This window comes from Tursiops truncatus, chromosome 10, assembly GCF_011762595.2.
Source record: "Tursiops truncatus isolate mTurTru1 chromosome 10, mTurTru1.mat.Y, whole genome shotgun sequence".
NCBI classification, from domain to species: Eukaryota; Metazoa; Chordata; class Mammalia; order Artiodactyla; family Delphinidae; genus Tursiops; species Tursiops truncatus.
In genome coordinates this window covers 9,522,987-9,542,816 of record NC_047043.1, presented here as the reverse complement: position 1 = coordinate 9,542,816, position 19,830 = coordinate 9,522,987, and the positions used below count along the sequence as shown (strand labels likewise).

The window sequence follows — 19,830 nt, the reverse complement described above, 5'->3', positions numbered from 1 at the left end:
TGTGAGATAATAAATGTTTGTTGTTTTCAGCCACTAAGCCGTGGGGTAATTTGACACGCAGCACTAGGTAAGTAATACGCATGGGTTCTCAATGGGCTGAGATCATCAATATGAATGCTAGATGCCATCTATGTCTACCACGAAACCCAAATCTTAACCAGTTTGATGGACTGTTTGGCAAGTTCTAAGACAGGAGATCCAAACAAAAATTAAGAAAACATTATCAAATGACAGTACCAGTGTTTCCGCTGGAAAACCTCTCTATTCTTTCTCCTCGCCAATCACTGCCTGTCTAAACTCTGCCCATCTTTTACGGCTGAAATGTTTTTATTCCCACCCCCAATCCAGCACCAATGTGAGAATGTGGTATTTTCCACTTTGTCTCTACCTGTGGCACTTTGTAACTTTCCCTTTGTATGAATATATAAATAACATGGATGTTATTTTCCTTCCAGACAATATGAAATAAAAGTTAACTACACAGGCTTTGAGGTTAGCCTTCCTGAGTTTGTACTCCAATTCCATACTTAATAGTTGAATGATTTCATGCAAGTCACTTACCTCTTATACATCTATAAGATGGGCCTTACATAGTAAGGGTTGCTTAGGGTAAGTAAGGGTACTTCTTAGGGTTGCTGTGAGGATTCAAACATGTAATCTATGTAAAGTCTTTAGCAAAGGAAATTCCCAATAAACATTTATTATTTTAAAACTATTATTCCTAGCCAGCTCCAAGTAAAGCTGTCACTGTGAAATTAGACCTTGGCATCATTCCCAAGCTTAATGCTTATTAGATGTTGGAAGAAAGTTAGTGAGCTCTCCAAGCTTTAGTTTCCTTATATGTAAACTAGAAATAAAATAAACTCTCTCACTGGGCCTTGGGAGGATAAAACATTACATAATAAATGTAAAACACCGAACACAGAGCCTGACAAATGGTAGGCGGGCAACAAATGTTCGTTGCTTCCTTTGCTCTCAGCTTCTTAAAGTAGATACCGTGCAGAGTGGCTGGGGGCTGGCTACTAGAACATGCTAGATGCAAAAAAGAAAATGTGTTTCAGGCTTGGTGTGTTGAATTGAGTTGGACATAAACCTAAACAGCTTTTTATTGTTGAACATGCCTGGTTAAGATACACAAGTCACTTTTCCAGTCTTGCTTAATAGTACAGGTAATGTTAAACCTTATTTATTTTATTTTCATTTATTTGTATTTTCTGCATGGTCAGTTTTCAATATAGTTGCTGTAATTAATGACATAATTTGAAATCTAAAGATTCTAATATTACTAATTCTTGTTCAGTGAACGAAAGGGTGACAAATACTTGGACATATCTTTGTATGGCAAACTGCTGGGCTTGGTCACTTGCAAAGTGATCTTAGGGGCAAAGACTATGGGCTTGAATTCCATTGGAGCCCCACGTACAATAACAGGATGTAGAGATACGGGCATCAGACTAGACAGTAGGAGACGAGGTTCTAACTCCAGGTCTGCCATCATTCTTGCCGTCTCTTTCAGATAAATCACCTCTTTCCAGAAAGGCAGGATGTTGCAGGGGAAAGCTGAGTCAGCATTCATGTTTGAATCCTGGCTCTGCCTCTTCAGAGTTCTGTGATTCTGCTGAGTTTTAGTTTCCTAGAAATTGGGGGCAGTCATATCTAACTCATGGTTTTGTGATTTTGAATGAAATAAATATGAATAGCTTCTAGTATATGGTAGGTATTTCATAACCACTTTATTGCTTTTCTTTTCTTCCCTGAGCCTCAGTTTTTCACCTGTAAAATGGGCCAGTTGAATTAAGTTACTGCTGGTTCTAATGTTCTGTTACTATAGGAACTACACTGTTAAATGGCACTCGATATTGGAACGCAATGAAGTGCTATATTTGGCTATAATAAGAATAAAAGCATATTTTTGGTGGTGGAGAAGGGAAAATACAAAAATTCCTAAATGTATGTGCCTAAGAAGAAGGCCTGCCCAGTACAGATTCAGCAGTTATTTAATTTGCATTCTGTTGTGTCTACAGATGCGCCAGTGATAGCAATCAAATCGCAGGGTATTAGTCAGAGACTCTGTCTAGTTAATAATAGCAGAACGACCCAGTAACATCAACCCAGCTGGCAAAGTCACCCTTGAGGCAAAAACAATGCGTGGGTTGGTTGACCTTTTCCTCTCTTCTACCAAACCATGTCCCAATTATTTTCTATGTCAGTTAGAATCAACTACCCCAAGATACAAATTATTCATTTATTTTAAATTAAGACAGAGTAAACTAAAAGTAATAAATCTGAAGAGCTTGATTTAGGTTGAAAAAATATGTACGTGCATGAGTGTGTGCCCATGTGTGTAAAAAGGATGTAAGGATATTCACAAAGTTGTAAAGAGTATCTATTTTTAGATGATGGGGCTAGCTGAGTTTGTGTGTGTGTGTTTTGTTGTTCGTCTATATTTTCTAAATTTTCTGTAATTGTTATGTGCTACCTTGGTAGTGAGAGGGAAAAACGTGTTCTGAGTATAATAAGAAACTCCCATGGGGATGTAGGCAACTTGCCTCCCTCTCCATCACCCATTCCTGCAATTCAACCTAGAGGACAGAGGTCTCACCACCCCCTACAGACAGTTTCCCAAGTAAATAAGGTAAAAATTCACTTTAAGAAACTGAATCTAAGGATCTAGTTACATAGAATGACTCAGTTGCCCCATTTATATCTTACAACATTGAGACATTCTGCCATTTGAATGTGTGGAAATACATAAACATCTTCACATCCTTTCATCTCTGTTCCTGGAAGTCTTTCTTAGTATTGCCACAGACACCAGTATCCTACAGGACGGCAAGATGTAGTAGGAAGAGTCACAAGGTTCAGGATTATAATTCTGGCTCCATTCCTAATAGCTGTGTGAATTTGGGAAGTTACTTGATGATTGGATTACTTCATCTGTAAAATGGGGATAATAGCAAGTATGTCACAAATTTCCCATTCTAGGACTAAATGAGACAATAAATACCAAGCCCCTGGCACTGAAAACGTGGGTCTTCTTCTCGCTGTCATTTCCTTTTGCAACTTCTGTGTGCATGTCCAGATTATTAAGCAAGCATAGGATGTGGGACTAATGTGAAAAATCAGCCTTCCGGTATGATGTGTGAAGTGTGGTCTTGCTTTCCAGAGACAAGGATTAAACTGGGACTAAGCCAGGTAACTTTTTCTCCACCTGTCACCTATCAAATTTAGTCACCAAATAGTGCATAATCAACTAAATGGAACAGATCTTACTGCGTAGGTTCAAAAGAAAAGTAAGGTCTATCTTTAACCAGCTATAGCTGAATCTCTTTTTTTCTTCCTTTGCAACGTTCTGAGACAGGCTATAGTTCTCTAAAGCGATTGAGCTGCACTGAGATTTCTTTTCTTTAAACTTGTTTTTTTAGATGCTCTTATAAGCGTTAACTTGGAATTTTCTTCTTATGAAAATACGGCCAGAATTTGAGTAATATTGGTAACTTCAGACATTTGGTTGCTGTAAATATTTCAAATGGACTATTAATTTTAAGTACTAGTTCTGGGGAGAAAATACTGTATTTACAGGAACAACTTTTAATTTAGAAAATAAATGTTTCCGTTAAATAATCTCCCTTCAAATAAATAGGAAAGGAAAATTAAAGGCCCAGAGGAACCACATATTCAGAGGCAGCTGTAAAACATGTTAGTGAAATTATCTTAGGAATTATCTAGGCACATAGAATATTTTGAATAGTTTTCCAAGCTTTATATCTGTAGAGCTTACTCCCTGCTGGTAATCTATGTTTGGATATTTTATAGGGTCCGAATTCAATATATTCTACATTCAATTTATGTTCCCCCTCCATCTTTTTTTTTTTTTTTTTGGGCTGCGGCATGTGGGATCTTAGCTCCCCGACCGGGAATGGAACCCATGCCCTCTGCAGTGGAAGAGCGGAGTCTTATTAACCATGGACCGCCAGGGAAGTCCCTCCCCCTCCATCTTTACTCTCTCCTTTATCTTCTTTCTCAGTGAACAGCTTCATTATCCATCCAATGAGTCCATGTAAAACATCTGGGGATCATGGCATGTACCCCTTCCTCACACTCAGTGTATTCATCTTACCGTCAGGTAATCTGGAAAGAACCGTCCTAATATTTCAAAGACCCCTCTTTCCTGCTGGATTCACTCTGTCAATTCCCTTTTCTGACTGTCTATACTTCTTGCTGGGATTTTACTGCAACAGATCTGACGACAGACCTCCTCTGCATTAGATTCCCTAGTGGATTCAGTGTCAGGTTTGGAATTCCTTAATTAAGCATGCAGAGCCTTACATGTCTTTGCTTCTGCCTACTATTCTAGTCTTTTTTTCTTGCCAGTCTAGATATCTACAATATACCTCTCATTCTGTAACATGTACAGCTCCCCTAAGATATCATACTCAATATGTCCAGGCCTTATCACATGCCAGTTCACACTGCCCGAAACATTCTTTTTTTTTTCTTCCTTCTACCTAAATCTAACTCAAAGGTAGATTAACTGTCATCTCCTTTTGGACACTAACTTGGAATCACATCTAACTTTCTCCCCAACACAGACACACACACACACAGACACACACACACTTCTCTCTCATTTGGATGCCCTCATCCGTGCTTACAAAACTCCCAGTGTGCAGATTCTCCTAGCATGTATCTTTTGCAACTGAAATCATTGCTTTATCTGTCTCTACATTAGATAGTTAACTCCATGAGGCCAGGGGTTTTATCTGTTTTGAGTTTGAATCCCCAGCCTATAGATAGTGTTCAAAAAAACAGTGAATGTTCAATGAATATAATAGAATTTTTACTGCATTTCATTCATTTACCTTTCTGGGCTCCATTTTCCTCATTTATGAAAGTGAAGAGTAGACTAGTCAATGGGTCTCAAATTCTACACCTCACACTATTTGCATTAAAGCATCTGAGAGCTACAAAAATAAAACAAGCCCTTAAAAATAGGAAAAACCTATTCCCTGGCGGTCCAGTGGTTAGGACTCCACGCTTCCACTGCAGGGGGCATGGGTCAGATCCCTGGTCGGGGAACTAAGATCTTCCATGCCATGTGGCATGACCAAAAAACTAGGAAAAACCCATATTACCACACCTGGCTCTCAAAGATTCTGACCAGTATACCCGGGGAAGGGCTGTAGAATTTGTTTCCGATATGTAACCAGGTTTGGAATCACCTGGTCTAGAAGCTCTCTGAGCTCTAGAAATCATTCAAATGTTCTGTGTTTCCTACAGAAGAGATGCCACATTTCTTAGTCTGCTGTTCAAGGTCTCTTTCCCTGAACCCTTTTTTTTCCCTCCAGTTTCGGGTGTCACTTTCACCTGCTTGCATTTTCTGATCCAGTCATGCTGAATTGCTTATAGAAAGAACTATACATGCTGGCTTTTTCTGCAAGGAAAGCCCCACTATTGTGCAAACTCCAGGATGAAGCTTAGGTAACAACACTTCCATGAGTTAGTCTCTGCTTCTTCCTTTCCCCCTTTTAGATCTGTTTTTTGCTTCTATAATGGTATTTGGTATTGTATTATATCATCCTTGAGCTTCTTTTTCTTTTCAATTTATTCTTCTATTTTTTTTTTTAATTTTTGGCTGCGTTGGGTCTTTGTTGCTGCACGCGGGCTTTCTCTGGTTGCGGCGAGCGGGCGCTACTCTTCGTTGCGGTGCACGGGCTTCTCGTTGCGGTGACTTCTCTTATTGCGGAGCACAGGCTCTAGGCACGTGGGCTTCAGTAGTTGTGGCATGACGACTCAGTAGTTGTGGCTCACTAGCTCTAGAGCACAGGCTCAGTAGTTGTGGTGCACGGGCTTAGTTGCTCCACAGCATGTGGGATCTTCCCAGACCAGGGATCGAACCTGGTGTCCCCTGCATTGGCGGGCGGATTCTTAACCACTGAGCCACCGGGGAAGCCCCCATCGTCTTTGAGCTTCTTGAAGACACAGAACAATTATTCAATGAGTGCTCTTTCAATTCTTTATTGTGGCAATTTACTTACTCCTTAAACAAATATTTATTGAGAATCTGCTATCTAAATTGAGAACCCACCAATCTAAATTTATGCCATTTTATCCTTCTACTAATAATATTGCAAGCATTGTTACCATTTTGCAAACGAGAAAACAAAGGCTTATAGAGGTTCACCACTTGAATAGCCAGCCACATGGCTGTTTAATTGTTGGAACAGAATTAGCGTCCAGGAGTTTCTAATGTCACTTTCTTCACACTACCATGTTTTTCTTAAGGGAAAAAAATTTTAAAAATAAAGAGAAATATGATTTAAAGTGGATTCTCCCAAACCTATTTCCTCATTCCTGGGTAAGTGGTGACTCACTTTTAAAAACTGAGGCAACATTGATCCATAACATTATATAAGTTTCATGGGCATGGCATTGTATTTTGACTTCTGTATACACTCCAATGTGCTCACCACCAAAAGTTTAGTTTCCATCCATCACCATACAGTTGACCCCCTTTACACATTTCAACCTCCCTAAAGCTGATTTAAATCACTTCTTGGAAGCCACATTCCGATAAACTAGAGTTTGCTGTAAATTCAGATGAAATCAGTACAGTTTAGCCCTTGTTTTAAGAGAGTTTGCAGGAAGAAAATTCCCAGTAGTAAAACCATAAAGAGGATTGCTTTGGGATTTGTTAGCAATTTAATTTAAAAATCAAAGTTGTTTTGCTTTTTCTTGTTCTTGTGTTTTAAGACAGGCTCACCTTTCCAAGGGCTTGGAAATTTGAATTAGGAATAAATGGTTGTAGAGAAGGCCAGAGATGGGACAGGATAGGTTTCTCTTGGGGAGCTAGAGGCCCTGCCACTTTCCTCTGAGGCTTGACAAGATTAAAAGCCAATTAAGGGACTTCCCTGGTGGTGCAGTGGTTAAGAATCCACCTGCCAATGCAGGGGACACGGGTTCGAGCCCTGGTCCAGGAAGATCCCACATGCCATGGAGCAACTAGGCCCGTGTGCCACAACTACAGAGCCTGTGCTCTAGAGCCCGCAAGCCACAACTACTGAGTCCGTGTGCCACAACTACTGAGCCTGTGCACCTAGAGCCCATGCTCTGCAACAAGAAAAGCCACCATAATGAGAAGCCCACGCACCATAGCCCTCGCTCGCTGCAACTAGAGAAAGCCGGCGTGCAGCCACAAAGATCCAAGGCAGCCAAAAACAAACAAACAAACCAACTAATTAACATAAGAGCTAATATTTACTAAATGCATATTAGGTACTTGACATTTTGCTTACTTTCATACTTATTTGTTCAGTGTTTCCAAATGTTAGTCATTCCTGTATCACTTTTATGGATTTTGTTACCTCTAAGTGTCATCTACACTATTAATTACTTAATGTTTTTCCTTAAATGGACTTCAGTCATCCTTCTTTTTTCCTCTTGTTCTAAGCAGTAGTCCGTAAGTATGAAGTTTAGTTATATATTTTTATATTTCAATTAAATATTTCTCACTTTACATTTTCTAAAACATAATAAAATAAATATATTATTATTATAAAAGAGTTCAATTATTACCTGAAAATCATATATTGGACCATAGTTTGTGAGACACTTTGTTTCATTTAAATCCTCAAAATAACCCTTTGGGTTAAGAATGCTTATTATCATTTGCATTCAAAAGGGAAAAGTGAGGCAAAAAGAGATTGAATAACTTGCCTAATGTTATAAGCTGAGAAGTTTGAACTCAAACTCAAGCTCACAGTTTGAACTCAGATCTGTAGTATTCCAAAACCCAAGCCCTAAAATATGATGACATTCTTCAGCCAGCCCTGGGAAAGATTTCACTCATACCTCCAATTTTGTATATGCTGTAATTGTAACTGTAAAAATATGAATGTGCCTGAAATTGACTGAAAGTAAAATAAAAAATTAAAATAGATGTGTGGGGTTGACTTTCCTTTCCATTTTTTCCCCAAAGACATTAATGTTACTCTTGTTTTGCTCTTATGATTGAAAAAAAAGGTACAGAGATCTCTAAGATAATCTCTCTGTTCAGTCCCAACATTTCAGAAGTCCAATTTAATACCAGCATTCATTCAGTGGTTTTGTAAAATTGTGTGAATCTAACTGCTTATTAAAATATTCTTAAACATATTAAGAATGGTATCAGCCATGAGCTGATTTTGATGTGCTAGGCGCCCCATCCTTGCCTCTGCCGGCTCAGTCACAGAGGGTGGTACTGAAAGTTTTTAGGAAAACAGATTTGTTTGAGCGATGAGGAGTGAGAATTTTTTCCAAGCACCTGTGAATTGCTTATGCTAATTGGGTCATAGCTGATGCTGACCATGTGTGGGTTGCATCTTTAATCCACTCTCTATGCTGTATGTGAAAGGAGGAGTTATTAATTATTTTATTGTATTTTCATCTGACTTTCTTCCTCTGTCATCCTCTCATCTCCTCTCTCTTGTTTGTCTCTTGTCCTCATGCCCTTCTTATGAGCCCTGAATCGCAATATGTGACAAAGCAGATGCTTGCTGGGGGCAAAAGCACAAAGAGCATTGGAAGGCCGTGTGTGGGTAAATGGTCAACACCAAGAATGCTCCTCTGTGTACAGAGAAATGTCCCGTTCAAGGGCACACTCCAGAAATGGAAGGTTGGATTTCATGGTCATCTGTATATGGATAGAATTGGCAGCCTGGCTAGCTCCACAGTATCTTTTCTCTTGATCTGCCTTCATCCTCTCCTTCACAATGTTCCCTGCATTAAACACGGGTTTGGAGAGCCTGAATGTGAGCAATTAGAGGTCGAAAATGGAGTGTGTGGGAAGTTAGGAGGAAAGGCTTGGTAGTTAGCTTGTCATCCATGACTGAAGTACAGTGGGCTGCTTCCTGGCTAGAGTTATAGAAAGAAAAAGCAACCAAAAAAAAAAAAAACCCAAAGCAAGTATTTGTTGCAGGTGATGACTTGAGCACCATAAACACAAGGCTGGAAACTATATAAGAAAAGCGTCATCTGAAGCACATCTCAGAGACAAGGGTCCGAAAAATAGTACGACGACATGTAAACTACTTGGTTAGGACATCACAGTGAGGGGATGTGGCCAGTTTTGCTGTGCTGGGCCTAGCAGGACTCTGAAGGGCAGATCAGTGAATGGAAAAGATGACAATCCAACTGGCAACTGTGCCCCAAATGAGGATACAGTTGCTTTACGATCACTGTTTTCGCCTCAATCCTTAAGGAGCAAATTAGATATGAGGTCCTGATACCTAAGGTCCAGATATGAGTCACATGTAAGACCGTGACATTAAAGTTTTGGGGGGACAGGCCAGGAGACGGAAGACAACTTGGCTCCCACTCGGCAAGACTCCTAGAAACACTGTGGCCAGGCTTTCAACGAGTGGTTCTCAAGGTGTGTGCCTCCTGTATGGGGCTTAGGTGGGTATCTACGGTCACCTTTCATTGAGTCTGGTCAGAAGAAGGAGTGGGAATGGTAGCTGGTTTGAGGATTAATCAACCCCAAAGTATAAGGAATAGACTAGGAAGTAAAGGTCTAAAGAAGGAAGGGGAAAGGAATCTTAACCAAGGTACAGCTCAGAGCTAGTTTCCAGAAGATGTTCAGAGCAACTTTTGAATTGATCTCAATTAAGTTCATCAGAGTTAACGCTGAAGAGTTCCCCTCTTCCAGAATTCTACTTTTAGGCAGAGTAAGAACTCAGCCTCACAGACTGTTGTACACTAAAAAGTCCTGTTAAGAAGGGTACTATTCAGGAACCCTTGGAAATCTATTTTAAAAGGTTAATTCTCTTCAATAGTACACCAACTCCCTCCTGCTGCATTTTTTTTTCTTCTGCTTTTTTTTTCTGTTTTATAGAAGATATATCAGAGTTGATGACTTTCTTCCATTTCCTACATCTCCATGTATTTGAAAATTATTTTTATCTGTCCCTCCCTTCAGCCTTAAGCAGAGTCTCTATTTCCAACTAAAGATTTTAATTCTTTAAAGGTCGTAGGAAGTTCTATTTTCTCAATCATGAATTGTCAGAAGTCCTTTCCCTGAATCCCAAGTTTCTCTTCATAATGCAGATTTAAGCATTTTCATTCCTTCAGTTCAACAGAGACCTTTAATACTTCTACTGTGTACTTCAATACTTCTACTGTGTACCGAGGATGGTACTAGGCACCCAGAAAATGGTATTTAAGGAGATCACCATGATCTAGGTAGGCAACAGGCACCTAATAACAAAACAATAGCATCAGTAGCTAATCAATAATAACAATGTACTAAACACTGCACAGGCAGACTTGCTTTCATTCTCAAAATCCCCTATGAATTTGGAGCCAGTGTTACATGCATTTTGATTAGGACCCTGAGACTTAGAGAAGTGAAGCCATGTACGTGAGCTCATGCATCTACTAAGTGGTGGAAGCAAAATAATACAGCATGCTAGTGGCTAGAATGTAGGCTGAACAGATTATGGGAGAGAGTCCTGGCAAAGTCAGGCAAGATTTCACAGAGGAGGTGACCTTGGGGCTGGGTCTTAAACACAGGAAAGAAAATAGCATGAACTGGGGAATTCCCTGGCAGTCCGGTGGTTAGGATTCCGTGCTTTCACTGCCGAGGGCGTGGGTTCAATCCCTGGTTGGGGAACTAAGATCCCACAAACAAACAAAAAAAGCAAAAAAAAAAAAAAAAAAGCACAAACACATTCTGTGCAGATGACTATTGTCAACGGTTTGCAAATAACTGAGTGCAACCAAATGTCTTTGTCTCCGGGGGCCGTGTGAATAAGTCCCAGAGGTTTAGAGTTTAAGTTTAGAGTACATTTAACTCAAAGCTAAAGATTGAAAAACCAGCTGTTCTGACAGATCTCCCAGGGTGGAGGAAAGGTAGAGCTGGAAGGTGGTTGAGGGGAGGGGCGGGGAGGAAATGGTTGAGAGGGGATTGTAGATGAATTTCTATTTCCAAATACAACTTGGAGAGACTCTTAGCTGCTCACTGTGGCATTCATCAGTGGTCAAAACCGGCATTTCCCTTTGTTGAACAAGACAATGTAGACGACAGAAAAGATGCATTATGACGAAGTAACAATGACTACAGCACCTGGTTCCAACGCCCAGAGTTATTTAAAATGACAAAAGAGGGGAAATTGTGGGCAGGAGTCATAAATTTGATTGTCTAGTAACGTTAGTCAAATGGCTGCCTTTTAATGTGTTTTCCCCTTTACATATAATTTATTTTATTTATTTATTTTTTAACATCTTTATTGGAGTATAATTGCTTTACAATGGTGTGTTAGTTTCTGGTTCATAACAAAGTGAATCAGTTATACATATACATATGTTCCCATTTCTCTTCCCTCTTGCGTCTCCCTCCTTCCCACCTTCCCTATCCCACCCCTCTAGGTGGTCACAAAGCACAGAGCTGATCTCCCTGTGCCATGCGGCTGCTTCCCACTAGCTATCTGTTTTACATTTGGTAGTGTATATATGTCCACGCCACTCTCTCACTTTGTCCCAGCTTACCCTTCCCCCTCCCCGTGTCCTCAAGTCCATTCTCTACATCTGCGTCTTTATTCCTGTCCTGCCCCTAGGTTCTTCAGAACCATTTTTTTTCTTTAGATTCCATATGTATGTGTTAGCATACGGTATTTGCTTTTCTCTTTCTGACTTACTTCACTGTGTATGACAGTCTCTAGGTCCATCCACCTTACTTATTATTTGTAATAACTCAATTTCATTTATTTTTATGGCTGAGTAATATTCCATTGTGTATATGTGCCACATCTTCTTTATCCATTCATCTGTCAGTGGACACTTAGGTTGCTTCCATGTCCTGGCTATTGTAAATAGTGCTGCAATGAACATTGTGGTGCATGTGTCTTTTTGAATTATGGTTTCCTCAGGGTATATGCCCAGTAGTGGGATCCCCTTGCATATAACTTAAAACACCCAAAGACATTGATGGTCTTGGAGAAAAGAAATCTAAAGCAGTAGAATGGGCACTCGTTGGTAAGAAGAGATCTAATTCTAGTCTCCACCTTCTCACTAGAAGCTGTGTGATTTGGGCATGTGGCTGAACAACTCTGAGCTTCACCATCTCCGGAAGTGTGATTCGGTCACAAACGTTACCCTTACTACGTGGGGGGCTGTTGGAGTCAGATATACTTGAATTCAAACCCTGGCTATGCTACTATCTAAATGTGGAGTCCTTTCTAATCTTTGAAATGAGCATTATAATTCCTGTTTCCCCAGGTTCCTTGAGGACTAACAGATACAGTGAATACACAGAAGGCAGCACCTGATACACAGTCCAGTCCTTTTTTAAAAAAAAAACAGTCCATTTGCACCTTTTCAATGGTTTGGACTTATTTAAAGGGAAAGACCTAGGTAAAGAAACTCAGGCAAGAATAGCTTCATGATGTGCTAAAATGTCCTTTACCATAAAATGGGAGGTCAGTAGTTCATAGCCCTGGTTGCACATTTGAATCACCGGGGATAATTTAAGTCAGTGATTCTGACTTAATTGCTTTTGCCCTGGGACTCCAGCCTCGAGGGCATAAAGGCTCACCAGGTGTTTCTAATGTGCACTAGATTCAATCATTGCTTCTCAAGCTTTGCTATAAAGTACCTGGCAATCTTGTTAAACGTAGATTCTAATTCTCTAGGTCTGGGGTGTCTGAGTTCTGCATTTTTAACAAGCTCCCAGATGAAGCTGATGCTGCTAGTCTGGAATCAAACTGAGTAATTAGTGTTCCATAACAATTCTCAGCCTTCAGTGTCCAGCAGGATAACCCAGCGGCTTGTGGCCAATGTAGCCCTGGGACCTGGGTCTGGCCCTCACAAATTCTGTTTTACTTGGTTTAGGGAGGGGCAAGAAAAGTCATGGAACTATAGTGTCCATTTCAACCTGAAAATCCTATGATGCCAATTTTGTGATTTTATAATATGATTTCTCTCCCAGTTTAACGGCTCTGTAAAAAAAAATTACAGCGTCTGTAGTTGAGCGTGTGGAATATCATTGTCAGAAACATGAAAGATGGGTGAACTCAAGGTATGTGATGTCAAGACATGGTTGATCTTTATATCACGTGCACCTTCAACCTCCAAAATTCTCCCTTTGAGTTCATGGCGACTTTTCACGGACTCTCCGTGTGAGCAGGGCTTATTGTTGACGAAGCACTCCCAGATGAACTGGGAGAGCACCCTTCACTGACAGGAGATGAACAGAATGACCCTGGACTTTTTTCTGCTCTTCGCAACACATCATGCTTTCTAAGCAGAATCCCCAGAGAATTGGGCTCACCTTCCTTACCTCCAAGGAAAAATGGAGATGGGAGAAAATAACAAGCTGTTTTATTCAGCAGAGCAGAGGACTGACTTGAAAATCTCTGGGAATTTCAGCAGAATCTGTCCCAGGATAGATATTAGATCATTTTCCTTCTTTTTCTTTTTCTTATCCTCCTGGATTCCTCTTGCTTTTACTAGCTCAAAACATCCTCTACCTAGCGACAGGCTTTTTGCCACTTTCCAAGAATAATTGAAAAACAACCATGATGGGGTCAGAAACATTGTTAATTCTGATACTGTTGCTTTGGATAACCGTTTTGCATTAATTAATATAGAAGGGGCTGGATCCCCAAAAGTATATGAATTTGTAAATCAACTGATACAAGGATAGTAATGTGGAAAATGAAAGTCTTATTTTCTTCCTTTCCCCTTTAAAAGTATTTACACCTGTCCTTGATCAGTCTCTAGAAATGTCTGCATTCCCTCGAGAATGGACATCTCAAGAATGCAATAATCACACACCAGTTTAGCCAAGGGGATCAATCCTAGGACATCCACATTCCAGGTACTTAATACTGTATTTCCATTTGGGCCTTTTTCATAGAAGAGGGTATCCAGTGGAGGCTCCTTGACCTCAGTAATATCCCTTTGAACCTGGGCCGGGCTGGCCAAGTAGAAAGCTGCCATGTGCTATGATTTAACAGCAGCAGAAGGCCCTAATTGCCTCACATGCCCTTCTCGAGAGCCAGCCGCCATGCTGCCCTCCTGCCACTGGTTCTTGGGATCTTGCCAGTGGTGAGATACGGGCTTTAGTCACCTACATGCCCATTTGGTTCAGAAAGGGAGGGGTGTAAGCCATGGTCCTCGGCCCTCTGCCCGTTCACTGGGAGCCCTTTATCAGGCCGAGGGGCTTGTTATCCAGGAAAGACTATGGCGTCGGTGCTGAGCGGAAGGGAGCTGCTGTGAAGCAGGTGGAACAACGCAGTGACAAGCCTCCCATCATAGTGGCAGCAAAACTCCAGCAAGGAGACCCTGGGGGTGATTGGTGCTAGGTGGTGGGGTTCTGGGGAAGGTGTTGGTGGGAGAGGGGCTTTCAGTTTTCAAGTGATGTGTAGGACTAGGTAGATAGAAGTTGGTCTTGGTTCTCCCTATTTTTCAGTTTTGCCCCGAGTTAGCTTTTGATGTGACAATAAAACAATCCCTGTTTTTTTCAAATTAATTTTAAAATTAATTTTTAAAAATTTAGTTTTTAAATTTTAGTTTTAAAATTTTAAAAATTTAAAAATTTTAGTTTTAAAATTAATTTTTCTTTTTTTTTTTTTTTTTGCTAAAAATAGGAGGTTCACTCCTATCAGGTAACATTCTTGTTTGCAAGGCAGTGAAATCTCCAACAGAGGAGAGATGGCCTTTTGCAAAGGTGTTTATTTCATTGATTTGCTTATGTATGGCATTTCCCATGTGGCAGTTTAAAGCACTTTCAATTCTTACCTCGTTATTGCTCTTAACAACTTATGAATTGGGCACTATTATTGTTTCCATTTTTCAGAGGAGGAAATTAAAAATTCAAAGGTTAGTTTTCCCAGGTTGACGGTGGCAGACCCAGGTTTGAACCTAGGCAGTAAGGATTTGGTTGTAACCACTGTGCTATCCTGCCTCTGAGGCTGGGGACATCCCATTCTGGGGTGGAAGGAGAGAAATCAGACAGGATGGACTGGTTCTTAAATGCTGGTTCCCAGAAGAGTGTGAGAGCTGGGGAATTGTCATTGGAGCTCTTGCTTAAAAGGCAAACCTCTACGACTTACACCTGGATTTCTGATTCAGGAGGCCTGGGGGTTGTTTGGGAAACCCTCACTCTCACTACAGAGCCAAGGTTCCTGGATCGCAACATCATTCTGATTACCCTAAAATGAACGAGCCACAGTCAGTAGCTTATGCTGCCACCTCCCATGCATTTTCCAGTCCTTCCAGCTCCGGTGTCTAAACCATAGTCACTGATGGCGACAATTCTGTCCACTCCACCCCAAACTCCATCTGGCGGCAACCACCAGACTGCCTTGCGTCCTCTGAGTCTCCCACACCCTGACTGTTTGCCTTCCATAAATGCCTGGAGCCCACAGTCCTCTTAAAGGCTTAAACTGTGTCTACTGCAAGGCAAAACGGGCATCTTTATTATCTATAATTCACTGCCACTCCCCTTCTCTGCTCTGCCAGCAGAGACACGGCTCAGGTGTCTGACCCCAGCACCAGATGTTATTCTCCTGTTCAAATGGAAATGGACAGAGGCAGCAATGTTTAAACTCAGAGCCAGAGATGGGATTGAGCCCTGCCTCAGCCCCCTTTTCTTTCTGGCCTCCGTTCTCCATCTGTTCCCAGCACCTTCTGACTTGCAGACCCAGAAGGGGCTGGAAGTTCTGACCAGTCTCTCACCCTTCTTCTACTTCAGTAACATTTTCATGTCCCTTTAAGTGGCTGAAAGGAGCAACGCTGACTACACACACCCACAGGAATGAGGAGAATTAGCTATTGTCTCACTTTTGCTAATGGAGGCTCTGCTGATGAGCATACTGACCCCAGCCAATCAACCAGATGATTACCAGCCCCTCTTGACTTGAAGAAGACGGGATCCTGCCCAGGAAAATGGAAGCAGAGAAGGAGGCTTGCAAGCCCTTGAGTTTGCCATGAGAAATTGGCTTAAGAGCTAGGGAAAAACCACTTCAGACAAGACAACTGGGGAAGCCGAGGCAGAATATCATAAGCGCCCTCTGTGAAGCACCCCTGTGTGAAGTACCCATTACCACATTACAGTGAAAGGTGCCAGGATTACCAAAACAGCATTTCCTTTTCTGTCCTGCCTCGTGGCTTTGAAGAATTGAACTACTTCTCTAAGAAAATGAAAGTTGCCTTTCTTCTCAGTGCATTACTTGTACCATTTGGGATATGCCCATCATCAGGTTGCTTTGACTGTATACCCTAAATATTCTATGGAGAAGAGAAAATAGGCTTTAAAAATATCTCCTGCCTGTCAGGAGAGCCCAGTAAATACGCCATCTTCTTCCTGTACTCTACTAAGCTGGCAGAACATTCTAAGTGCACCCTGGAACAGAAGAACAAGCCAACTGGAGCCTAACTGACCATCTTGAAATCTGTAATAAAAAGGTACCTATCAGCCACACTTCACAACAGGCGTGTTCCTTAGTGCTTCCCAAGCACACTGTTAATTCCTTGAGGCAGTAATTGATTTCATCTAAACTAGATAAGACAGCTGTAGAAGCTCAAACCTTATCTCAGGAGCCCCTCATCCGGCTGGATTTCAATCGATAGGTCAGGGTGCCCTAGACCTACTTCTCTAGTGCAGTGGCTGCGCACTCAACCTTTTCCTGTGGCTGAAAGCATCCTCGAAGCCTTTCAAACCTAGACTTTGGTTGCAAGGAGTTGGAATAATTTTCTAACATAGCTTTCCAAGGGTTGTTTGTGTGAAAGCTGGGTAGGTTGCTTTTTAACTACATCAAGTTTAGATGTATTCATTCTACTGCATGCCTGCCTCGGTTGCAGAAACAGTTCGGTAGAGGTTACCGATTGGGAAATCCCAGTTGCTGAACTTCTGCAGTAGAGCTTACACTGCTACAGTCCACACTGCACTGTTCATATAAAACCAACATGCAAATGAGAGGAGTTTCCTCTCTTTCTCCCATTTAATTACCTTGAGCTCCTTGGCTGTAAAAGAATCTTTGAGCTGACTCAACATCCAAGAGTCTATGCGCAGACTCGACATCCAGAAAATAATCCATTTTGGGATAATCCATCTTCGATGTTCCAGAAACAGTTTTAAGACAAAATAGTCACTTGTATTGCCTATGAAAGAGGAAGAAAATACACAGTATTTTAGACTGTCAAATATGATTTTGGAAGAAGAGATACCCCATTATAATAGCCCATTATTTGACTGACATTCCCCGTTTTAAGTCCATCCCTCAACAGAGCTTTCCTACTGTAGGAGAAAATGCAGCCTTTCACCAACATTTATTAAAAGTAATATATGCTACACAGAAAATACAGATGATCCAGGCTAAAGAGAGATAACATACCGGTCTTTCCTTGCTGTGTATTAACCGGAAAATCAACTTTTAAATTTACATGCTCTCTGTTTTCAGAAGGTCTGTCTGATAAATGACATCATTAAGTATCAGCCATTCTGAGTATGGATCCTCAGTTGATCCAGGGAGTTCTAATTCCCCTGGAGCAGCGAGCATCTCCTGGGAATCAGAGCCTCCGCCTCTAGATGCCTTGCGTTTATGACACATGCTGACATGTTTGCTGTAAAAATGCCTTGCACTCCTTCCTTTTAGCGATTTCCTCCAGCACGTTTTATAAAGTGCTAAGGATCATCACCTGCTTGCCTCTGACAGGCTGCTTTTGAGAAAGAACTCTGGTTTGTAGAGCAACGACAATTATTTCAGAATTGCAATGATCCCCGGGATATTATCGTGCACTAGCTTGTCAGGAAGCTAATACGCTTCATTAAAAAACATTCAGCCTGTTAGGTTCTTTCTAGCATTTGTAGCCTTTCCCCCATACTTGCACAAATGAAGTAACTCTATTTCTGCAGGATGTTTTTGGAAAGAGTTAACAAGACAAAGTCATTAAAATCAAACTCAGAAGGATAATCCAATTGGTTTTTCTTTCTAACAGTGCATATTTTAATTTAAGAAACCAAGTCTGGTAGGCGGAAACTTTAAAAAATATCCAAAGCTACCCCAATGGCAAGTCATACTTACTGCAAAAAAGAAAAGAAAAATAAATAAAATCAAGGGTTAACTGCCGGCAGTTAAGAGCAGGAGCAATTTCAGCCACCGTGTCTTTGATCTCACTAAACATTCCCGGTGAAAGTAAACAATTTTGATTGTTTGATTAGATCGGCGATGAATAATGTATACCGTCCGCTGGACTTCCTTTATCAGATAAAATGGCCAGAGCACGTTACCTTAGCAACGGAAGGTGACGCCAGCCTCAGTCTCTTTGTATCCTCCACTGCGAAAGAAGGAAATGACCAGGTTCTCGGGTAAAACTTTGGCAGAAAACCATCACCGTCAAAATCTACATGTCACCATCACGCGGGTCCGATGCCCCATCCCGCCCCCGACCCCTACCCCTACCTCCATCCCCCGGCTGCCGCCGCCCATCTCTTAGGCAGAGTACTGTCATAGTCATTTAAAAAAATGCTTTGGGTTTAATTATTTATATAGCTCCAAGTCCCAGTTTTATTTGCAGTTATAACACAATTACACGATTATGCAGTTAATATGGTAGAAAAGTTGTCGGGGCACCAGTTCCTACCCTAACGCAGGCTAAGGGGGGTGGGGGAAGGCTGTTTTAGCTAGCATCAGTTACACATTCCCCTGTTATAATTAATACACGGATCAGTCACCAGCATCTGGGCTGAAAATAACTCTCTCCCCTTGCGTAAATCAGTCCCTGGAAGAAGCTTAGAAAACTGTCTGGAATTTCCTAGGTTTTGAAAGCTGCATTATAACATAAATCTTTTGGGAGACTTCCCCCCCGGTAAAGGAAAGATAACCCAAAAAGATATATATGAAAGAGTCTTGCAGTTAGCAGATACTCACCAGCACTTGTTGGCCCCTTTCAATAGGACCCCGTAGAGCATAAAATGAAGCTGCCTCACGCCGCTGAGCCCACAAGCCCAAATGAACAGCTTCTAATTTTTCCTTCAATCTCAGTTCAAGAGCACCAAGCAGAGGCAAGTGATGGCTTTGCCCATTTTATATTGTGATGAAATACAACCCCTAAGAAGAGATCTGAGGGGAGCTGTTCTTTAGAACACATTAGACTGCTAATTTAAGAAAATTGAAAGGTTCTGTTTTACTGTCTTTTATGTGTTCTCTCTGCTACCCCCTCAATTTCATTTGCATTTAAAATTAGGCTCGTGGCTCCTCGGTTCTCCAAGGTGTGGAGTACTTTCTAATCACAATGGCTGCTTGGGCAGGGTTTGGTGCAATGCCACTTTTATTCTGAGCTGCAAAACAAGGTGGGGAATTATAATTGCGAGCTGTTTTCTGGAGTGAAATACAGAGTGAACATTGGATTTCACCCCCTCCCTCTTCTCTGGCCTTTCGTCCTCTTCCAGCCTCTGATTGCTTGGTCAAATCGCCAGCCTCAATCATGTCAATTTGTCTAAATGAGTTTCACTCTGTCTGAATGTAACAAAGTAAACCTCACAGCAAAAAGAAACTTTGGTTTGATACCTGAGCTTATTCTGGTAGAATAGCCTCCTTACCAAACCTCAGTAAGGACTTTTAGGCATAATACTTTGAGATCCACTCATGAAAGGCATAATGATAGCCAAATACAAGATCTGTAGTAGGTTTTCCATGACCCTCTTGCACCCTTTGTTGACCAAGCAGAATTAGTAATAAGTGTGGTGTGGTGTGTGGCATGTTGTATTGTTAAGAAAAGAGAAGCTGAATTTAAGAAGCCTTGGAAGGAAAACTACCAGACTCCCTTCTCCCATATACACAGCTTTGTGGA

At 41.2% G+C, this 19,830-nt stretch overlaps 1 protein-coding gene across 1 annotated transcript in view; it reads right to left on the bottom strand.

Moving 5' to 3' along the window:
- The window catches only part of LOC117313725 (phosphatase and actin regulator 1-like), a 38,124-nt gene extending 20,995 nt beyond the window's left edge, over positions 1-17,129 (bottom strand). The window contains exon 1 of the mRNA XM_033863643.2: positions 16,988-17,129. Coding sequence (XP_033719534.1) covers positions 16,988-17,090 — 103 coding nt within the window. The 5' untranslated portion in view covers positions 17,091-17,129. The remainder of the gene's footprint in view (positions 1-16,987) is intronic.
- Positions 17,130-19,830: the final 2,701 nt, after the last annotated feature.